The 22,000-nt window shown below is 44.3% G+C and overlaps 1 protein-coding gene across 15 annotated transcripts in view; it reads right to left on the reverse strand.

The window, feature by feature from the left end:
* The window catches only part of MYCBP2 (MYC binding protein 2), a 187,214-nt gene extending 169,018 nt beyond the window's left edge, over positions 1–18,196 (reverse strand). For 9 of the 15 annotated variants that reach the window (XM_048493690.1, XM_048493697.1, XM_048493688.1 and 6 more), the window contains exon 1: positions 17,625–18,195. In XM_048493690.1, the coding sequence (XP_048349647.1) occupies positions 17,625–17,953 (329 nt within the window). In that variant the 5' untranslated portion in view covers positions 17,954–18,195. Of the gene's footprint in view, positions 1–17,624 lie in introns of all 15 variants that reach the window. The other 6 variants (XM_048493684.1, XM_048493683.1, XM_048493685.1 and 3 more) reach the window with 2 other exon arrangements.
* Between the last annotated feature and the right edge of the window lie 3,804 nt (positions 18,197–22,000).

A 22,000-nucleotide genomic window follows, 5' to 3' on the forward strand; every position in this document is an offset into this window, starting at 1 on the left:
TTTCTGATAATTTCCTCAAGCCTCCTCTCTTGTTAACCATGGTGGCTTTCTTTACTGGACTGTGTGCTGCCAGCACTCCTTTCTAACCTGTGGAACACATTCCAGCTGAGCTTTTATTACTGTGTTTTAAAATAACCTCCAAGCATCCCTGGACAGTCTTTGACTCTCTTTGGATTTTCCCTTTCAGCTTCCTGCAGCACTATCAACCTTCATCTCTTTACGAAGAGAATTTCCCTTTCTGAAGGCGGTAGATGTAACTACATTAGTGAGTTGCCACTTGTTCGCATGCTGAGAATCACTCGAATCGACGGACAGCATTGTGGTCAGCTTGTTCCCATCGGGCTCAACGCAACACTGACTTCCTGCACACCCAGGTCCTGGGTCCCACATAGAATTAGATCTAGGATCACCTCTCCCTGGTTGGTTCCACAACCATCTGCTCTAAGCCACAGTCATTTAGCATATCCAGGAATGCTCTCTCTCCTTACTATGACCTGAACATGCATTTTTCCAGTTTATATGGGGATAGTTAAAATCACCCATTACCACTACATTGTTGTTTTTGTTGGCCTCTCTAATTTCTTTTTCCATCTCAGAATCCTCTTGTGCACTTTGGTCTGGGGGACGATAATAACTCTATGTGCCGAAGTGATGGCCACTAAAAACAACACCTTCATCCGCAGCCATTTAAGGTGTATAGACTGCATTGGCTTGAAAGGCGATCTAGTTAAGGAAGAAAGAACAGCATGAAGGCGCCAGGACAGGAACCAGTGCACAATGGGGGGTTGAGACTGTTGGAGCCCCTTCAGGAATCTTGCTACATCAGGATGCCTGGTGATGGGAAACCCTTGAAACTCCGGCCAAACTGTCGCCAGAGCAGCCCACTGCCTACGAAGGGTGGAAGCTCGTAGTCCTGACTCGAAGCCGTCCTGGAGGAAGTCCATCACTACCAACAAAGAAGGAGGGTCTAAGGAAATCCGTTTCCTGCAACTCCAATGCACAAACGCTTTCCAAGAGCTATTATAAATACTGATGGTAGACCTGCGCCTAGCAGCTAGGATAGTAGAAGCCCTTATCAGTCAGCCTGCGCCTTTCAATCTCCAAGCCGGATCCGGATGCCAGACTGGTCCCTGTGACAGCAAGTTGAGAATTACTGGAAGAGGAAAGGACTGCGTTATGCTCATCTCCAGAATGGATGATAGCCACAGTCTTCTGGGCCAATAGGGGGCCACTAAGATTACCTCTGCTCCGGTTTGGGCGATCTTCCTGAGGAGCCTGGGAATGACCTGGGTTGGCGGAAAGGCATAGAGAAGTCCCCTCAGCCGTGGAGCGGATAGGGCGTCGGTTGCCACTGCCCCACTGTGAAAGAACCTTGTGATATAGAGAGGAAGCTGATGATTTTCTGGAGCAGCGAACAGGTCTATGAGAGGTTGAACCAGCCTGCGAACGATCTGTTGGAAAACCTCCTGCTTGAGCATCCACTCTGAGTTCTGAACCCTGCTCCTGCTGAGCCAATCCGCCGAAGTATTGAGAGATCCCTTGACATGCTCTGCAATCAGGGAGAGAAGGTGCCTTTTGGCCCACACCAGGATCCGGGAAGCCTCTTGGTGAAGAGCCGACGACCTGGATCCCCCCTGGTGATTCAGATAACATTTCGCCGATACATTGTCTGTGTGAATGACCACGTGCGACTGTATGATCTGCGGCAGAAAACGCTTCAGAGCCAACAGAATCGTCCTTGTTTCCAGTATGTTGATGGGTAACTTGGATTCGGCTTGAGTCTAAAGTCCCTGGGCAAAGCGGTTCTGAAGAATTGCTCCCCAACCTGAAAGGCGGGCATCAGTAAAGATGTGATATACCTGATAAGGGTCTGGAAGAATACCTTTCCCTGAGACAGATTCTGACGATGCGACCACCACAGCAGACTCATCCTGACGGAAGCGGTGACTTCCAAGAGACTATGTTGTTTCTTGGCGACCTGCAAGGCATAAGGCCGAAGAAGGAACTGTAATGCTCTGGTGCGAGCCCTGCCCCACTGCACCATGTCCGACACTGATAGCAAGGTGCCCAGCAGACTGGAGAGCTGAAGCATCAGAAGAGCCTTGGCCTGAATGGTCTTTTGGACTGCTTCCTGGATCTTCCGGATCTTTTCCTCTGGGACAAACAAAGCACATCGATTAGTATCTATCACTGCACCTAGGTGCTCCAGATCTCGTCGGGGTCAAAACGCTCTTTTCCAGATTGACAACAAAGCCATGTTGTTCCAGAGTCTGTATGACCATCCGCGTGTCTTCCGAAGCTCGCTGGAGAGACCGGGCCCGGATCAGAATGTCGTCTAAGAAGGGGTAGACGTGCACCCTGTTCCTTCAACAGAGCTATGGGAGCCAGTAACACTTTCGAAAAAACTCGCGGAGCTGTGGCCAGCCCGAATGGGAGAGCTGCATACTGGTAGTCTTCCTCTCTGATCGCGAACCTCAAGAACTTGCGATGGACCACATTGAAGGGAACATGGAGATAAGCTTCCAATAAGTCCAGGGAAGTTAGAAAATCGTACCTCTGAATTGCAGCCACTATGGAACGCAGGGTCTCCATTCTGAATCTGAAAATGCGCAAGTGACGATTGAGATGTTTTAAATTGAGAATGACACGCCTCTCTCCGTTTTTCTTGGGTACCGAGAAAAGATGGGAATACACTCCGGAGTGATGTTGCTGTGTGGGCACTGACTCTATGGCTCGAATGTCCAGAAGATGGTGAATGGAATTGTGCATCAGCATCCGCATTGCCACATGGTCTGACAGAGGGGTCGGAATGATCACTGGCTTTGGCCAGGAGGCAAATTCGAGACAGTAACCAGAAGAAACAATTTCTAGAGTCCATTTGTCCACATGAGGGGCTTGCCAGTGTGCAGCGAAGGCTGCAAGTCATCCCCCTATCGGAAGAGTCCCAGTGTCACGCTGATTTTCCCTGCTGGGGACGGAAAGACCGATTTGTAGAGTTGCCAGTGGGTCGAAACTGTTGACGTCCGTGAGAGGATACAGATGGTCGCCAGTTGGAGCGTCTAGTTCAGGGGTAGGGAACCTTTAACACTCAAAGAGCCATTTGGACCCATTTTCCATGGAAAAAGAAAACACTTGGAGCCGCAAATAATTTTTGACATTTAAAATAAAGATAACACTGTATATATTGGGGTTTTTTTACCTTTTACTCCGCTCATTCTGAGAAGCACATGGATGCATCCGCCCTGCTGCCTGCAGGGAGGGTAAGGATGGGGCCAGCGGCTCGGCCTTGCCGGCCGCCGGGAAAGTGCCCACCCCACTCCAACGGGGCAGGTGAGAGGGGAAGCCCGTGGCGTGGCCCAGCCGGCTGCAGGCAGTTGGTGCGCCCGCCCTGCTGCCTGCAGGATGGGCAAGGATGGGGCCAGCGGCTCGGCTTGTGGAGCCGCAGCGCAAGGGCAGAAGAGCCGCATGTGGCTCTCGAGCAGCAGGTTCCCTACCCCTGGTCTAGTTTCTTCAGATGCCTTGGAAAGGAGCGAAAGGGACGAAAAGGTCGAGCAGCGGAGCGAAAAGGATGAGGCCTGTCACTGCGAACAGATTTGGGAAGAATCTTATGCTTGTCCTTGGATTCCATCAGGACACTGTCTAGGTCTTTTCCAAAAAGCTTGCCACCATGAAAGTCGAATCCAGCTACCACCGTCTTTGAATGCAAGTCAGCCTGCCAAGGCTTGAGCCAAAGAAGATGCCTGGCCACCGCAGCCGCTGTCAAGGATCTGGAAGAAACTAGAAGCCCATCAGAAGCCGCATCAGCCAGGAAGGAGACTGCAGAGATAACACACTCCACCCCCTCACAAAGCCCCTGACTTTCTGGGGGCAGGAGGGCCAGAATATGTCTAAGCCACGAGAGGGTTGCCAGCAAGACAAGGGCAGCTGGAGCTAAAATCTTGGAGGCAGTAGCCGAAGCCTTGTGGGCCTTTCGTAAAGCTGAATCAAATTTCTTGTCAACAGAGTCCTTAAGATAAGCCTCCCCATCCTTTGTGATTAGGCCGCCTGAGTGGAGGGAAGAAACAGGAGCATCCACTAAGGGAACCTTGAGCATATCCTGGATATGCTGTGGGACTGGGTAGAGCTTCTTAAAAATAGTAGGCAAGGTCTTGGGAGCTGCCAGATTCTGCCATTCCCTTCTCATGTTACGTTCATACAATGCAGGGATTGGGGAAAAATTAGTTGAAGTGCCCTCATGATGGAAAACCTCCTTGATGCCCCTGGGGCAGCCCTTGATGGGCCTGGACTCAGCAGAGGAAGTGGATCTAAAGCATCTTCCAGTCCTGCAGCTCCAAGTTCGAGATAGTTTTAGAAATCAGAAAGGGCAGGTCATCCAAATTAAATAGCCTGTGTTTTTGTTCCTCTGGGGGGCCCCCTGTTCATCATTATCTGAAAAATGCTCAGAGGCCTGATCTACCTCACCTTCACTTAGCTCTCTCTCCCAAGAAGAGGACCTACAACTAACCAGCACACCACCAGGGGGAGATGGTGATCTATAATGCCTTCCCTGGATGGGAGATCTGGACCTGGACCTATGACGCGAGGAGGGGAGGGCTCTGCCACAATAACTGCGGACCTCCGTGCGAATAGAATGACGCATAGCGTCCAAAAGAGCAGCAGCAGAGAAGGTTCGCCATCCCCCTAAATAATCCTGGGTCCCCAGCTCCCGCAAACTCCCCGATCTTGCCTGATCTGTGGGTCTGGGCCGTCCTCCAAAGCAGCAGGGCCTGCAGGAACCGGAGGCGCGACCTCTCCCTGCTGTGCTGAGGAATCATTGCGCTGGGAGACCTGCCCCGACTGGGGACTTCTGGGCGAATCAGCCCGACTATGGTGCTCGGTCCGCAGAAGCGCAGCTGCTTCATGCGCCCAAGAGGAGCCCTGCCCAGCCCCTCTCGCCAAGTCGTCAAAGCGCGCACTCAACCAAGCGGTTGAAGCCGGCGCTCGGGAATCCGCCGAAACTGCTCTTCTGCTGCGGGGAGCAGCAAGGTCGTCGAATGACCGCTCCAGCTGGCGTCCCCATGAGGTAAGCTTGTCAGCCCCGCTGCCAGAGCGCCCAGAGGCTGTTTTAGAAGCCTTCTTTGTGGCCTCTCGGGTGTTTTCAGCAGCTGATTTGATGAAGGAATCTCCCCTGGGGGAAAAAGAGCCTGATGCCATCTTGGGAGCTAGGCCCCTTTTGGCGGGAAAATAATAGCTGAGAGAAAGAATAGAAGAAAAAACAGCAAAAGAGATGGAACTGCTCGACAGGGCAACCCTAAACAGCACAGAACACTGTAGAATAGAGAAAAGGTAGGAACAAGCAAAAAAAGACAAACTAGAGGTGAAAAAACGCACAGTTAACAAGAGCCTAGCGAATTGGTATGAACTCTCTGCGAGACAGGAAACATACTGGGGAAGGCGGCAATCAGTCAATTTCTGTCCCAAGCAGGAGCATCCTACTGAACGACTGTGGCATCATCTCGATGTGCGACGGGCATTGAAAGCCTTCAACATTCGAACTGAGGAGATTTGGAAGTCTGAGTCGTTGTTCATTAATGTTATTCCTCCAAATTTAGGAAATCTGATATCCAAGGCAGCAATTAGTTCCACCATTAGAGCCTGTATAGTAGAGGCCCATAAGGCATTGGACATACCCATTCCGCAGGGAATCACGGCCCATTCCACCAGGAGCGCGGCACCAAACGCCGCGCTCTATAAGCATGTTCCCTTAGAGGATATTTGCAGGGCAGCCACCTGGTCTACCCCTTTTTCGTTTGTACGGCACTATCAGTTGCGTACATCAACTGCAGTCCAAGCCTCCTTTGGCCAGAGGATTTTGGAGCATGTTGTCGGGGATTAATGTCGGCCCTCCCTATCTTTGGGACACTGCTGTAGGAGGACCCAGACAAGATGTCACCAGCCTCCATGAGAAAGGTCCATCGGATACTCACCGTGAAGAGTCTTTCTCATGGACGGCTAGGGTGACATCTTGGCCCTCCCTTGCCGACATTCTTTCCTGACGTAGTGTTCCGGGGTCCTTCGGTATGTATATTGTTATAGTTCTTCTCAGGGGTTTAGTGATAGTGTTATGGAAAATATATTGATAAGTTGTGAGGTTTTCAGATATATATGCAGACTATATGCTATATGCTTGTGTGGTGTTAAGAAATATATATATAGCTATATGCTTCAGATATGAGTTCAAACTTTGCCCTAGCTATTTCAAGGTTGTTTATTAAACCGGATGCTTCTAGCTTGCATGGAAATAAGAAGTAGTGTGCCTGCGTGCAAGGAAAAGGGAACTGACACCATCATGTGAGGATCACTCACGGGTACATGGGTACAAAGTTGCCGTGAAATGGAAATAACCGTTGTGCTAGCTGGAAATAACCATTGCTCAATAACCTGTTGCTTAAAGTGGGTGAAACTAACAGAATAACAAGTTATGGGGATTTTTGGGGTGGGTTAGTAAAATTTGTAATACTGCCTTTTTAGGAAGATTGTGAGCCTTGGGTCAGCCCTAAGAGCCGTGTGGTGTCTTGGGATTGGTTCAAGAGACAGAGAGGGGATGCTTTAAATTGAGCTGCAGTGCGATGCAGACTTCAGAGAGCCACACCCTGATTCAGTTGGTTCTCTCCACCTCTATAGACGTGAATAAACTGCTTACTGCTGACTGCTGCGTTTGTGAGTATTGATTTGATTGGGGATATCTGAAAATACTCCATAACAATTGTTACTTGGTTTAAAATAGTTTTGTAGTTGTTATTGAGCCTACATCGGTCCTTCCTGAATGTGTTTTACCTTGTTTCTGGCTTTCGCTGGTTATCTGTTTTTTCCTCTGACTGATTTTTTCTGTATAAGCTAATTATTTTCTCAGTGGTACGGTGGTATACTGTCATGCTCGGAGGTCAACATACTGGGGAAGGTGGCAATCAGTCAGGGCACAGGAAGTGATCGGAATTGGTTTCCTGCCTCTCGGAGAGTGGGCGGGAGCAACCCAGACAAGATGTCACCAGCCTCCATGAGAAAAATGGTAGTACATTAATAAAAAAACAATGAAGGATTCAAGAGAACACTTGCAAACCGATACATACTACATATACAGCAGTATAGTTCAGTCCCATTCACTTCATAAAAGTACCTGCCAAACCCATTCCATTATAGTATAGCCCTAGTGCTCTACAGAAATGCCTTCCTTAACCCCTGTTTTACATACTCTGCAGAGAACAGAAGGGTAGGAGTCTTCCTAAACTTCTCAGACAGGATGTTACACAAGGTGGGGACCACAACACAGAATTGCTGATCTTGCCCATTTGCAGGGCAGCAACCACAGAATGCCCCGATCAGATGAGGGAAGGTGTCTTGGCAGAGCATACAAGAAGCAGCCTTCCAGATATGACGGCCCAAGGCCATGAAGGGCTTTAGATATGACAACCAGAACCTTGAATTGAACGTGGTAACTGATGAGCAGCCAATTATTGCAAAATGGGTGTAATATGCATGCCCCTCCCAGTTCCTGACAATAACTGTGCTGCAGCATTCTCTACCAACTGAGGAGTCAGCGCTGACTTCAAGGACAGACCCATGTAGAGTGGATTATAAAAGTCCAGTTTCCATGGAATGGATCCAGATGGCCAGGTAAGCCCAGTCAAGGTACAGTCAAGGTACAGTGCTATCTTCACACTTACTTTTATAAACTAGTATATATGAACTTATTTTGGGTCAAAAACAACTGACATTATGGTGAATAATATATCTGAGATATGAATATACTAGATCTTTAATACAGTTTTCAGAACTATGTTTTGATCTTTCCTTTGGCAATGATGGTAACAATGCACATAATAGGATTTTATCCATTTAGCTACTTTTCTAGCAGCCTCTTATGGTATATCTAAATAGATTGTTTTCCCTTTCACTTAACAAGTTAATGCTACTTGCCATATAGTATACAAACATATGTCAAACCAACCCGCAGCCTTTTTTACCTGCTGTCCTATATTCACCTAAAGAAAGAAGAAATTTATCAAAGGTTTTTTTAAAAAAGTAAATTGATTTTCAATTGGAATAACTCTTCCAAGGAGGACCAATTTGGCAGGACTGTAAGTTAAGATCAACCTTTATTTTCTTCATTAAAATCTCATTTTTAGAAATGTCATTAATATTTCCTGTTAAAAAATCAAGTTTTTTCCTTCTGACATTGTACTGATGGAAGAGACAGGAAGGGTAATTTCATTCCCATCCCCTTCCTCATTTCCTCATCTTTCCCTTCCCCAAATCCACATTGCTATTAGTTCTGTAACCCCAGGAATCAACTTCCATGGCATCAGATGGGTCTACTTGGGGGAAAGGAAAACAGGCAACAGTTTTTTTGAAAGAAGCACCAACAGGGCTTTTCAGAGTCTGGGTGGTTGTGTTTCAATTAGGCAACAGAATATCATGTTTGTTATAACAATTTGTGTATCAGGTTCTGCGAATTCCTACCTTTTAAAAAAGTCTTTAGCTATCTTTGTTGTGAAGAAATATCTTGACCCTTATATATCTGTAATGACATATGCTAAGAAAAAAAAGAAAGCTGGGAATTCAGAGAACCTTTTACAGATTGTTATAATATAATACTGTTCTAACCATACTTGATTGCTGATATTTTTCTCTTTTAATTACTAAGTATTTTTATCTGAAAACAGTAAACCTTATAGTTCTGTGGCCTGATGTTAACTATTAACACAAACCACATTTCTTGCAACATGGAAACTTGCTCACACAAAAATTTGGTATAAAATTATCAGTTTCCAGATGTTTGTAACGCCAGACAGTGATAAAATGTATTGGTCACTGGTTGATGTTACACACCCTATAAGATGTATTTCTGGATGTCTCTTTAATAATCATGTTTTGTATTTATGACCACTGAGGAAGTCCCAATAGGCTGAAACATGTATGGTCTTATATTGGCCATTTATAATGAATGTATCATCAACTTTGTCTGAGATCTTTGTATTAGTTTCTACTGATGTTTTTATACATAGCCTGTATTCCAGACTCTGTATTTTTATCAAATGTATTGTGTACCCCATATAATAAATATAAATCTTTAAATAGATTTTGTAGTTTTCAGTTCAATCTTTGAGGCTTCCTCTACTTTTTTAGCTGAATATTCCCCCCACCTTTTTTGTTGTTCACTTGTAACTCAACAATGTCAATGACCATATGCATCCACGTCTACTCTTCTGAATTACCACCATGCTGAAAAACTGCATGTATGCCGTGGGATCTCATCCTGATATTGTAGCCTATAGTGTTACAATTACATAATGCTGAAAGACAAGGTTGAACACAAATAGATTCTCTATGCTAACAACATAACATTTGGATTAGCCTTCCCTCATTATTTGTTTTTCATTTAGTCCTTAGTAGCAACTAGCATTACATCTCACTTCATCAACAGTGCAGTTCTGTACAGAATTATTCAAATCTTAGCCCACTGATTTGCCTAGATATAAACTGCACAAAACTGTACAACAAAACTTGTCTTTAGTTCAAGAATTTATTTTATCTATTTGCAAAAGAAACATCCAGCTTTTAAATAATCTGGAACAGCAATAAAATGTAGATTCAGGAACACCCAAATTCAGAATATAGGATTAAAAGAAAAACCTGAGTATCTATGATTCCATTAATCTGGGGAAAAACATACCAAAAAAAGGAAGTAAGTTCAAAAAGTTGGACTTATAACTGGACTAGTTCACGACAGGGCTTCTTTTCACTCTCTCAACTTTGTTAGCAGCATCACTAGAACAGGTTTACCAAAGAATATATTTCCAAACTGTTATTATATCATTACACTACTATGAAGCTAGGAATCTAAATAAATTGCAAGCACAAAGTCTTGGAAGCCAGACTAACAAATATTCTCAGATAATTTAGCTGTGCGAATCCCACAGCAGAAAATAAAATACCATCGTTGATTTAAACAACGTTCTTATCATTATGGCGGCAAAGTTCATCCACTAAATAAACGCCCTGAACTCAGCATGATTTGCACCTAAGAAACCATGCCTGGGATCAGCTTGTTAATCTGTTAACAAATGACTTCTATTATTAGCAATGAAGTGTCATATACAGCCTTCAGTTAAATGGCATTAATGCAGTATCAATAAATTTAAAAACCTTTAACGAAATTCAAATGATATTGAGATTAAAAAGTGAACATGTTAAGTTTTTGTTTATTAACTCATTCAGTACTATGTTCCATCAGTACACCTATTTTTTGAAAACTAAGACTGAGAAATTGAAACAAATGCAAACTTTTCTTACCAAGCCTACTTAATTTTTCCCTTGCAGATACCATGAAATCGACCATGTTTTATTTATAAAATATTAAGAAATTAATATTTATTTTATTTAAACAGTTACAAATACCCCAGTGTTAGTTAAAGACAGAAAAGTAAGTTGCTATACATTATCAAAATATGCTTTAATTTTTGTCAGTTGGGAAAACGGGAAAAAGCTGAACATAAAAGCCAACAACACTTATGTAAAAAAGAAAGACTGACTTCAAAACAAGATGCAGATCTGACAGTAATAATAAAGAGAACTCTCCTATTTTTACTGCAAAGAAGGAAAAATCCCATTGTATTGGAATAATGGTAGTAATACATTTTGCATGTTAAGTTAAACTTGATATTCTATTGAAGAATGCAATAGTTTTGAAATTATGCATGGAAAAATGTATAAAGGACAGCAGCCTATTTGGAGACAGAGCCATTGACAGACTCATATTTGTTTAGACAATTTCTATGCCATTGAACCAGTCCTGCTTGAGGCAGCTTACAATTAACAATGACATAATAAATGTAGGCAAAACCAACTCTCCTCAGCCATTTATTTACACTCCACTTCATTTCAGTGAATGCATATCCCTGAAAACACTAGCATAATTGAAGTTCATCAAAATCCTTGCCTCAGGTTCATTCCTTCACATTAACCTCTATAGACTTCAGAACCTGAGTACTGCCATAAACTGAAATGAATCTCCACTCTTCAGCATATCATTGATCCCTGAGAGAGATGATATTTTCAAAGAGTCATCTGTTTATTTAATTTGATGCATAAGGCAGAACAATCTGAGCAAGTGAAAAACACAAGGAGTCAGAACCAAAGCCTTGTCATTATGCTTGGTGACCATTCAAATTGTACTCCTGGATCCAGTATCTGAAGATGTTCTATATTTCCCAACATCTGAAAATACTCTTCCAACATTAAATTCTAAGGCAGGGGTCTCCAATGTGTTGCCCATGGATGCTGCATACCGTTCCAAAACAACCCTCAAGACTTGTCCAGGGTGCAGCCACACCCACCGTGCCCAGCCACTGACTGAACTCCCCCACCCTCCCACCACTTCCTCTACCAATCCCCCCTGTTCCTGCAAAAAAAAAAAAGAGTATGCACCAGGGAACAAGCTTGCGATGGCAGGGCCAGAGGTCTCTTTCCAAATCACTCTCTGCCTGGGGTAGAACTTGTAAACGCAGCCAAGGGATCATCTTGCCTTCTGGGATCCATAGGATTTCCCTGTGATGCAGCTGCAAAGGATGTGTGTGCATGCATTTGTATGAGGGAAGCGGCAGGAGGAAATCTATGGCTCCTTCGCTTCTCTCAGTGGGGGGAGGGCATGGCAGGGGAGTTTGTCTGTGGGCTGGGCACAAGGGGGGAGAGAGGGAGGCGTGGGTGGACAAAATGTGCCCCCCATGTGACCCAGGCAAATGGCACCTGGAGTTGTCTGCCCCTCCCAGATACACTATTGGCCCATGGTGCCATGGCACCAACTAACACCATTGCTGGACTTTAGTAAGCATTTGGAAAGTGGGCAGGCCCAGGTAAAAGTTTTGCCCAGCAGGACTTTTGATTGGCTATGCAGACTTTTAAAAAATTGTTTCAGCAGCAGTTGCCACCACCACCACCAAGGATCTTTACTGCATGCAGGGGCGTATCTGCCATGGGATCACAGGCAGTCAAATGTCCCTGGGCACCCCCATTTGGTCACATGGGGGCACAAAAATTTCAAGTTCGTTTGTGTTTTTTGGTATTTTGTAGTGTTTTTCCAGTTTTTAGGCTAGCAGCACAAAAATTTCAGGGATTTTTCAGGAGACTCTCCTGATAATACCACCCAGGAGTGGTGAGGTTTGGTTCAAGGGGTCCAAAGTTATGGACTCCCAAAGGGGGTGCCCCAACCCACATTGTTTCCAATGGGAGCTAATAGGAGATGGGGGCTACACCTTTGAGGGTCCATAACTTCGGACCCCCTGAAACAAACTTCACCATACCTGGGTGGTATCATCAGGAGAGTCTCCTAAAGATACCCTGAAATTTTGGTACTGTTAGCTTAACAATTACACCCCTGACAGAAGGCACCCCCCAAATTTCCCCAGATTCTCCTTTTAATTCCAGCCCCTTCCGCATGGATTTAAAGGGAGAATCTAAGGTCCCCAGTTTAAACATTGAAAGTGATGCTGTTTCAGAGTGGGGGAGAATCCCCCCCAAACAACATCACTTTCAATGTTGTTTTAACTAGGGACCCCAGACTCTCCCTTTAAGGTGGGCGCCACAGGTTGAGGGAGGGCACTGACCCTCCGGAGCCAGAGCCCGTGCCAGCACACTGACTCAACCGCTTCTGGCCTGCCCAGCAGTATACCTGGGCCCCTTGCTGCCTGTCCAAGTGGTAGACCTGGGCCCCTTCCTGCCTGCTCAGTGGTAAACCTGGGCACTCCTCCATGAGATCGGCAGATGGCTTGATTTCTCTCCCCCCCCCCCCGTATCTAGGGAAAATGGAGGGGGGGTGGAAAAAATCAGATTATGTCCAGGGCTCCATTTTCCCTAGATATGCCTCTGCTCCACCCTCTTGGAGTCCGTGCAGGGAGGCTTCTGCCCTCCCCAGGCCCTGGGGAGAGCAGGAGCTGGAAGCAGGAACGCGCAGGGGAGGGGTTACGCAATGCGTGGGGGCGGGGCTACGTGACCCACAGGGGCGCCCGGAGGATGCTTTGTCCCCAGGCGCCACTTCCCCCCATGACTGACAGAATGCTATGCACAACTAAGAAAATATTTTAAACACTACATTCATTTTTAAAAGCATCCTGTTAAACAGCGCTTCTGCCTAAAACATTGAAGTATTACATTGAAGTATTACTAAAACATTGAAGTATTACATTGAAGTATTACTATTTATGCATGACCTTACTCCTTTATTTTTGGAGCTAATTCCATCTCCGCTGTACTAAGCTGCTATACCATTAAGATGTAAGCTGATATATTTTAATCATCAAAATATCAAAGGTATTATATAAAAACAAGTGATTTATTCTCAAAGATTGCTTAACTGTTTGAATTTACTTGTTGCATGTGTAACTCAAAATTGTATTCAGTTCCAGTTGAAGATGCATGAACAGAAAGAAGTAAAGTAGTAAAACTAGTAGCTGCTAAAATTATTCAATTATAAAGAAATCAAAAGAAAACATTTAAATATCTGTACATCCATTCTAGAAATACACAATATATCAATCAAGCATGAATTACAATTCCATATAACATTAAAATGCAGATTCATGTTGGAAAACAATAAATTAAAACTAGAGAAGTAATCAAGGACTAATGCACATAGCTTTTGTATCAGGACAACATCTTCTCAAGATGATGTCATCTTTAAACATACAATTAATGAACGTAGAAAGCTGCCTTACACGTGTGCTTCAGTTGTTGCTTTGCATGTTGAAAATACCAAGTTCTGTCCCTGGCATCCCCAGTTTAAAAGGATCTCAGATAACAGGTCTTCCTGTGCCTGAGACCCTAAAAAGCATGCAGACTCCAAAAGTGATCAGAAAAAATAATACATTCTCTCTCCCCTTCCTGACCTATCAACTTCATCTTGGAAACAAGAAAAGTTCAGAATATTATTCTATTAGTCAGTCAGTATTATAGATTTGGAACAACTACAAAGCATTTGACTGCCCAGCCCCTTTTTCCTTTTCAAATAAGAAAGTGATCATACCAGGTTAAGCTTGTAGTCATGCCTTTGGGCATTTGTCAAAACAAGGAATAAAACCATGCCACATTCAGGAATTTACTTTTTACCATTCATATGATTAACCTCTTCTCTATCTGTAGAGCTTTCATCTCCAGGGGATTGTGCAGGAGAACTTGATACATTAGTTCTCCCCCTTTCTCAAGCTAAATAAGTAAAATTGTCCATTTACACACTTGTGGTCTCCTTCGCACTGAGCATACATTCTCTTTGAGTTTGATTCTCAGTTACACACACATTTCCCCCACTTCTGCAGTAACCCCACCTTCAGATCAGAGAATCCCCATGGTTTCCAAATGCTCTGAAAGTGCGACTTGTCTTCCCCATTTGTAAGGAAAGTCAACGAGATCTGCATGCATTTAGCTTTCTTTGTGTTTTCGCACTCCTCTCTGCATTTCCTTGCCCACATCACAGCATCCATTGTTGGAGCAATACACTCAGTGAAATTAACAAGAAAATGAAATGGTCTAGCAAACTCTGGACCAAAGACAGCAGGAAAAAAAGGGGGCAGGCAACATCCCCAAATGGAGATTGAATAGAAACAATAAGGAAGCAGGGATGGGGGGCAAAATGGTAGATCACCTCAGCTAGGGACACTTTGTAGAAGGAGAATCCCTGAGCAAGCAAAAAAAAAGTGGAAAAACTCCACTGTGAAGTAAACAGATGCGAGGTAAACAGTAAATGCATAAATGGACATAGTTAGGATGTGGGCAGTTTAGTGAACATTTGCTAGGCTGGTATAATTAAGAAAACACATTAATGAAGTTTCCGCTGTATAAATTACAAATTGGTCAAAAGCCTTCAGAAATCTTATTCTCAGTTGCACGAAACAACATCAGGGTTGAGGATGAACACAAACCTTCTAGTGCAAACAAAGATAGTTCAATTCCCATTTCATTTTTAGTCACAAACAAGAAATAGAGGACCTACTCCCCCAAAAATCACACTGGGAGAAGACAGCTAGGAGCTCTACATGGCAGCCCTGTCACTTCATGCTCAGGAATAGATAAAGTGTAGAGCTCAGGAATAGACAAAGTGTCACCTTGCATTTTGTCATCCTACCTCTGCTCAGCAAATGGCTATAGTCCTCCCTACTTGGTTATAAACAGAAAGTGGGCACTGTACTTATCTGCAGGTGATAAATGCAGAGATTGGTTCCTCAAGAATGGTTAAATCATGAATAGCTTCTTTGCCTTAAGTCTTATTTAGAGCTTCTGTGAACTTCACTTATCTGCAGTCAAGTGCTAGGCAAGCCCAGCTACAGCTCCTCTTGATAATAATGGCACATTTGAACCTGCATCATCTTTTATCTGTAAACAAGTAATTTGACTAACCAGGTTATTGGGATGGCATTACCTGCTCAAAGGGAAGATTATGAAACACTCATCCTCTCAATCAGAAGACAAAGAAATGATACACCTTGACAAAGCGACTCCTCAATTACAAAAAAAAGACTCCTCAAAGCGAATCCTCAATTACAAAAAAGGCAACTGAAACATATTTCAAATCACCAGGAAACACTCAAATTATCACAACAAAGTACTATATTTAGCCACATACTATGTAAAGTCAAGGCACCCCTTTCTTCTTGTGTAGATCACATTTTGGGAGGTCTCTACAGTTAGTCCATCTACTAAAAAAATTAAATTCAGATACCTGAACTCCAGAAGGAACAAGTATATCATTATTTTTGTCTACTCAAGCTATAATACTATCTTTGAAAACGGACAAACTGTTCTCATACAGCAGATCATCCTCTTCCCTTGCAGTGACATGACACACTATGTTTTAGCATCCCTCTAACATTGGGGGTACTTTTAAGTCAGAAAACAGACCACACTAACTCCCTCATGATATTTTCCATTCCTAAATTAACAGCTTTTTAGATACACACAATATTAGAATCTCCTTATTCCACTATTTTACCAGTCTCACCTGAAAGCAGCTACAGGGAAGGAAGGATACTTCCCATATCTTATGACATAACAAAATTAAACCTCTACCTTTGCCAGAATATTCATATGGCCTTCAACTGTTTTATCTCCATTCAGGGGCTTTACCATCTCATCTCTCACCACTATCAATGGCAAATTCCACACAGCGGAGGCCTACCTTTTTATTTTTCCTACTATTACGCTCTTTTATTCAAAGGGTTTTTTTTGTTCTCCTAAAAAGCAGTGCTACATTTTTGCAGCAATATATAAATATACAACCGATCTCCCTTATCAAACCGGTAGTAATCCACATTATATGTCGATTCACTGTTAGTATTCCGGCATCATGTTTGGCTTCCAATGGGTGGGGGTTACCACCTAGTAATAATAGTAAGCATTTGACAACTGGTCATTTGTTAACTTACAATTAACATAGCAGATAGTTCAGTGATAATGTTATAACTGAAGTCTAATCTAACATGTTCTACAATTTTCATCTACTCTGGAAAGATCCACCACCTCCACAGTGTCAAAGTAATAGGTAGCCAGTTTCTAGATAACAGGTCGCTGCAAGCAAATATAAAGATAAATACATCCATTTTTAAAGTTACCTGGTAAATACCCATCCTAGCTATCCTACAACATCTCACTAAGAACTGATTCTGAAATACTTATGAATGTCACAACCCATGTTATGAAAACAAAAGCAGGTATTTCCTTGTAAACAGACTTTACATTCTGCTATAATTTTGACACGTATTCCTCAACAAGTGTTCCTACGTGGGATGGACTTGTATTGAATTAGACTCAAGGTCTCAGATCTGAATAGAGAATCCTCATGACCTGCTCATTGGTAGTGACAGAAGGCACTAATTCGCATTATGAACTGTTCAACAGAAGCTCCCAAACCACTCCTGCTTCTAATCTCTTCTCCCACCCCCCTAGTCCACATGCACTAGGTAGCCGCAAGTTAAAATGCTATTAGGAAAGGAAAGTAACAATGACAAACACCCAAACATTACCTTGTTAACAGACATGAGGTAAGTGATTTGTTGATGAGCAACACAATCTGCTATAGGACTGTGAGACTTCACACTGAGAAAATTTCAGTTACTCCAAGATGCATTGCTGCCTGCCTAAACGCTTATGTGAAGCAGCCAAATTACCCACAGAATAAGGGCCCTCTCAAAACAAGTCCCCTAACCCAGATATAATGGGGGGGGGGGAGCATTTACAAGCAGGTACGAAGATCCCTTACACCAGAAAATCACAGGGATGAACAATGCCACCTTCCCTAGAGCCAAAGTTCACAAAACGACACCTTTTAAAAATAATTTGACCCTATTTGGGTGGCAATAGGTATCCTTCAATAAAATTTAAGGGAAGTGGACTGCGCCCGTGCATGAATGAAGGCAATGAATAAGGTGGAGGCCCGGATTCTGTTCCGGTGGGAGATCTTTTTGCTTTGAAATTATTTTAAGGGGATGGCGTTTCTTGGGGCCGTGACGTACTGAGGGACCACAACCAGCCCGGCCGCCCGCGGGGGGTTCGTCTGGGCGTTTGCGCACTAACAGCAGCAGCAGCGGAGGCGGCGGCATTACCTGCCCAAGTGGCCGGCCTGCTCCCGCTCACTCAGCGCCGCCGCGGTGTAAATCCTCCGGTAACGCTCGGCCAAGGCCCGGCCAGACAGCAGCAGCTGGTAGCGACCCCGGCAGCCGCCGCCGCCGCCACCGGGCGGGGAGGGAAGCCCTGAGGAGGCCATCTGAGGCGGCGGCGGCAGCAGCAGCGCCCCGAAGCCGGCCGCGCTCTCGCCGGGCCCCATGGCCACGCAAGACTCGTCGCCGCTGGGGAAGAGGAAGAAACCGGCGCCGGGCTCGGAACCGGTACAGGAGGAGGCGGCGGCGGCGGCGGCGGAGGCTGCCGCGCTCATGGCCCCCCTCCCTCCCCGCCCCCACACGCCCCGCCCCGCCCCGCGCCCGGACCCTTCGCCCCGCCCTCAGCGCCTCCGCGGCCCTGCCATAGGGAGGGGGACCCGCCGACGACAGGCACTACCGGCCCTCCCGGCCGGCAGCGCCTCAATAACTGACTGACAGGCGTTCGACCCTCCCCTTTGGTGCTCGCGCGCACACGCGCGGGAAGGACGGAGAGGGGGGAGTGAAGCCCTCAGGACCCTGAACGCGGGGCGGGGCCACGTCAGCCACGCGGACAGGCGCGCGCTCCCTCTCTTTCGTTTCCTCCCACCCTTCCTCCTTTCTACCTATCCACCTCACACCCCTTCCGTGTGTCAAACCGCTGACATTGGGACGTCATTGCGCCTGCGCGGGGAGGCCCCCCTTCTTTACCCTCAAAACATACACATTGTCCCACCCTGAGGAAGCGCGAAAGCGCATGCGCGTTGGTGGGGTACTTTTCTTCCCTTTCGCCCAGTGTTTATTGTGGGGTTTTCGGGGGGCGGGGGGGGGTAGAGAGAGAGAGTGCTGGTCTCCTCCTTTCGCTCTTTGAGCTTTTTGCGGTGGGGGAGAGGGGGGAATAGACAGACGTAAGAATAAATAGGTATAGGAACCGAATAGCAGTAGACATGATAACTATTGTCGACAGTCGTTTTCTCTTAGCCTAGCCTATCTCGCAGAGTTCTTGTGAGGGAAAAACTGGGAAAGGGGAGAACCACGTACGGCACCTTGGAATCTCTGGAGAAAAGGGCGAAATAAAACTGTACCCAGATGATTTGGAGGAGGAGAAAGGGGATGCACAACGATCAGCAGGGTGAAGCGGAGATGCGTTGTGTTTGAGATGTCAGCCGTGGACACTTATTGCCCAGAGAGAATTGTGCGCGTGTTTAGACGAGCCCTGCAATGAATTATCTTAAATGGGTTCAGTCTGCAAAAGGACATCGTGCAGCAGAAATGACGTCATCGTTGTATAAAAATATTGTAAGAGGAAATGTGCATAAACTGTTAACATATCTAGCAAATAAGGGAAGAGAGGGGGCAAAAAGGGGCACCGCTTTTGGGTACCACTTTGCACAAATCGCCTATCCTGTAAATAATTACACGAAAGTCTTCCACAAGCTGCCGAGTTGACTTTGCTAAGTGAAGCAGCTGGAGAAAGATGATGTTGTGGTGACCCCTCTGGCCAATAACGTTTTTACAAGAACGCTGTTAACAATATACTCTGAAGGGAACAACATGTCAAAACCAATATTCTTTCAAATCAGGTGCTTTATTTATTTATTAAATTTAAATCCTGCCCTTCCCCACTGAACTCGGGCTCATGGTGGTGTACAGACATTTTAAAAACAATTTTGCTAATACATAATCAAAAGATCCATTAAAACAAACCAGTTATTTCTAGAGATGGGGAGCAAATTTGGCCTATTAAGCTAAATTTGACCTATCAAGAAGACAATTGCTTTTCTGTGGGGCCTCATGTAGATTCCAAACAGCATTTCCTGCCCCTGGTATTCTGGAACAACTGCTTGTTGACAGAAGCAAACTGCTGAAACAAAAAGAAGTGTTATACTTAAGCTAAGAAATTTATAGAAACATAAGCTTTCGTGGTTGACAGATGCATGAAGTGAGTTCTCAGTCAGGAGAGAGGAGATGGTTCATCATGGCTCACTGTTTTATCTCTCCATCTGTCTGTATCTGCTGACTAAGGTTTCATTTTGTGCTTTAAAAATGTGTTTCCATGACTGTCTTGACAAAGGATGGGTGCCTTAAAATGACCCCAGTGAAAACTGACCTCAGATATGATTCAGCCTTCCAATATGCTGGTACAGAAAAGTACACCTTAAAATAGATGTGGGTAAATAGTTCATTCCTGAAGAGCAGGAAGATTAACAGTAAAAGGGGATATGATGTGGAAAACTACAGGAATGAGGGGTGACAGGAAAAAGCACTCTTTACTGTTTTGTGTGCACAGGTAAGTTGCAAAAATAAACTTCCCAAAGGTGTCTAGCAGTTTAATACTCTGCTTCTTATTCTACAGTGCCTGTTACTCAGTGGTACCCTTCAGTATAACTGCATGCTTTAATGACCTCGGCTAGCGAGCGCTGACAGATATTCTGTTTTGATCTTATACTTGTTAGCCAATGGCAACCTTATTCTGAATTTCATTGGGGCCCTTTTTATGACTGGCAGTTATCATCCTCCAGTGGGTGAATCTTGACAATCTACTTTGTTATGCAACTATTTCCGGACCACTTTTAGATAGTATAGTTGTTTTTCATACACATTGTTGCTTCAGCCCCTTTCATCAGGAGTTCCATCTATGGGAGATATGCCTCTGAATCCGTTGACAGCAGAAGTGGAATCTGCTTTGGCTGAACAACGTTGTAAGAGTAAGGATTCTATCTTTGTCATGCACTAAGCTGTCATACACTCGTCAGTGAAACAGAAGGCATGCAACTGGTTTGTAGGAAGAATAGGAGAAACATATTTACAGTGCTTCATCTCCACATTCCCAGGGCTATACTTTCACTTGGAAATCCTGTATCAGCAGCCAACACAGCTGACGAGTCCTCCCACAAACCTTCCCTCTTGGGTACACAGGACTTGTTCAGTTCTTTGGATCCTAGAGTTTGAAAATGACATTTTATATTTGTAAGCATTAATTCCTAGGGTCAACATAAGTCAGAAGCAACTTGTTGACACTTAGCACACACACATATACAGTCATTGATCATGTTTTAATGGTATGAGTTTTATTATACCTGGCAAATCTTTAATTTTGTATGCCTTAATTTTTGTAGGTTCTAAGAATTGTAATCACTGCTTTTTAGGCATCATCATCATTATTCATTATCATTATAATTATTAATTTGATTTGATATACCGCCCTATCCCCAAAGGGCTCTGGGCAGTGTACAACATAAGACATCATACATAAAATCATCATAAAACACCAGTATCACAGGAGGAGCAAGTAAATAATTAGTCAATAAATAAGCCTACAGTTAATACTCAAGCTCCATGACTATAAAATTAATCCCATTAAAACAGCGGTTATTTCATAACATCGGCATCCCACGAAAAACCCTTACTTAAACCCTCCTAAGGAGAAGGAGGGGGGAACGGTGGGTTTGCAGTGATGTTTTGGGACCCATATGGAGCAGAGGGGGGGGCACACTCAGTGACTGGCATAATAAAGAACAGGACTAGCACATCTGTATCAGTCAAGTGTTGGTCCTTCATCCTGCCAGACTACCAAGAGTGTCCCAACATGTTTGCAAAATTGTAACCCATCTTATCAGACTGCAAAAGCAGGCATATTTCTGTTAGGGATATTTTGCAATTGGATTTACTTCCAAGTAAGCATCAGTACAATTGTGCTGCATAGTTTCAGCATGAGTTAGTCTCTGAGTTGAGTCAGACTTGCATCATAAACAAACATTAGGATTGTAGCTTTCATTTGATGCCACTTTTAGATGTTGCAGGAGACAATTTTTAAACCCCATATTACATCTTGAACCTGATTAACTGGCATAGATTAGGGAATTGTTATTCCACTTTTAAGATTTGCAATTTTTATGGTGTCTGCCAGCTTGGATAAATGGGGAGCAAATTTGATCCATACAGCATTCTTAAGGAGTAAGCCTAACTGGAGTAAGCCTAACTCCTTAAGAATACAGCATTCTTAAGCCTAAACCCAGCTGAGCAGTGCCACAGTTTTTTCCGGTAAAAAAAAAATCACAAGAACACTCCGTCATGCTGAGGTACAAGATATCTCATCTGTGTTGCTCAGCAGACTGTGATTCTGTTTTCTTGAGTTCTATAATGCAGTCTTAATTTATTTCAAATGAACATCTGCTCAAGTTTAGGGGGGGCTGCAAATCTTATTTTCTATTGTTGAAGTGATGTTTTTAAAATATTCAGAGCTGTGGGATAAGCAGCAATAGGTTTAAGATTATTGTCAGGTGTGACCATGGGGACATTACAATGATGTTTTGTGATTAGTCATGGTACAATGAAGCCAGTGG

The sequence above is a fragment of the Sphaerodactylus townsendi genome, linkage group LG04, assembly GCF_021028975.2.
Source record: "Sphaerodactylus townsendi isolate TG3544 linkage group LG04, MPM_Stown_v2.3, whole genome shotgun sequence".
NCBI lineage: Eukaryota > Metazoa > Chordata > Lepidosauria > Squamata > Sphaerodactylidae > Sphaerodactylus > Sphaerodactylus townsendi.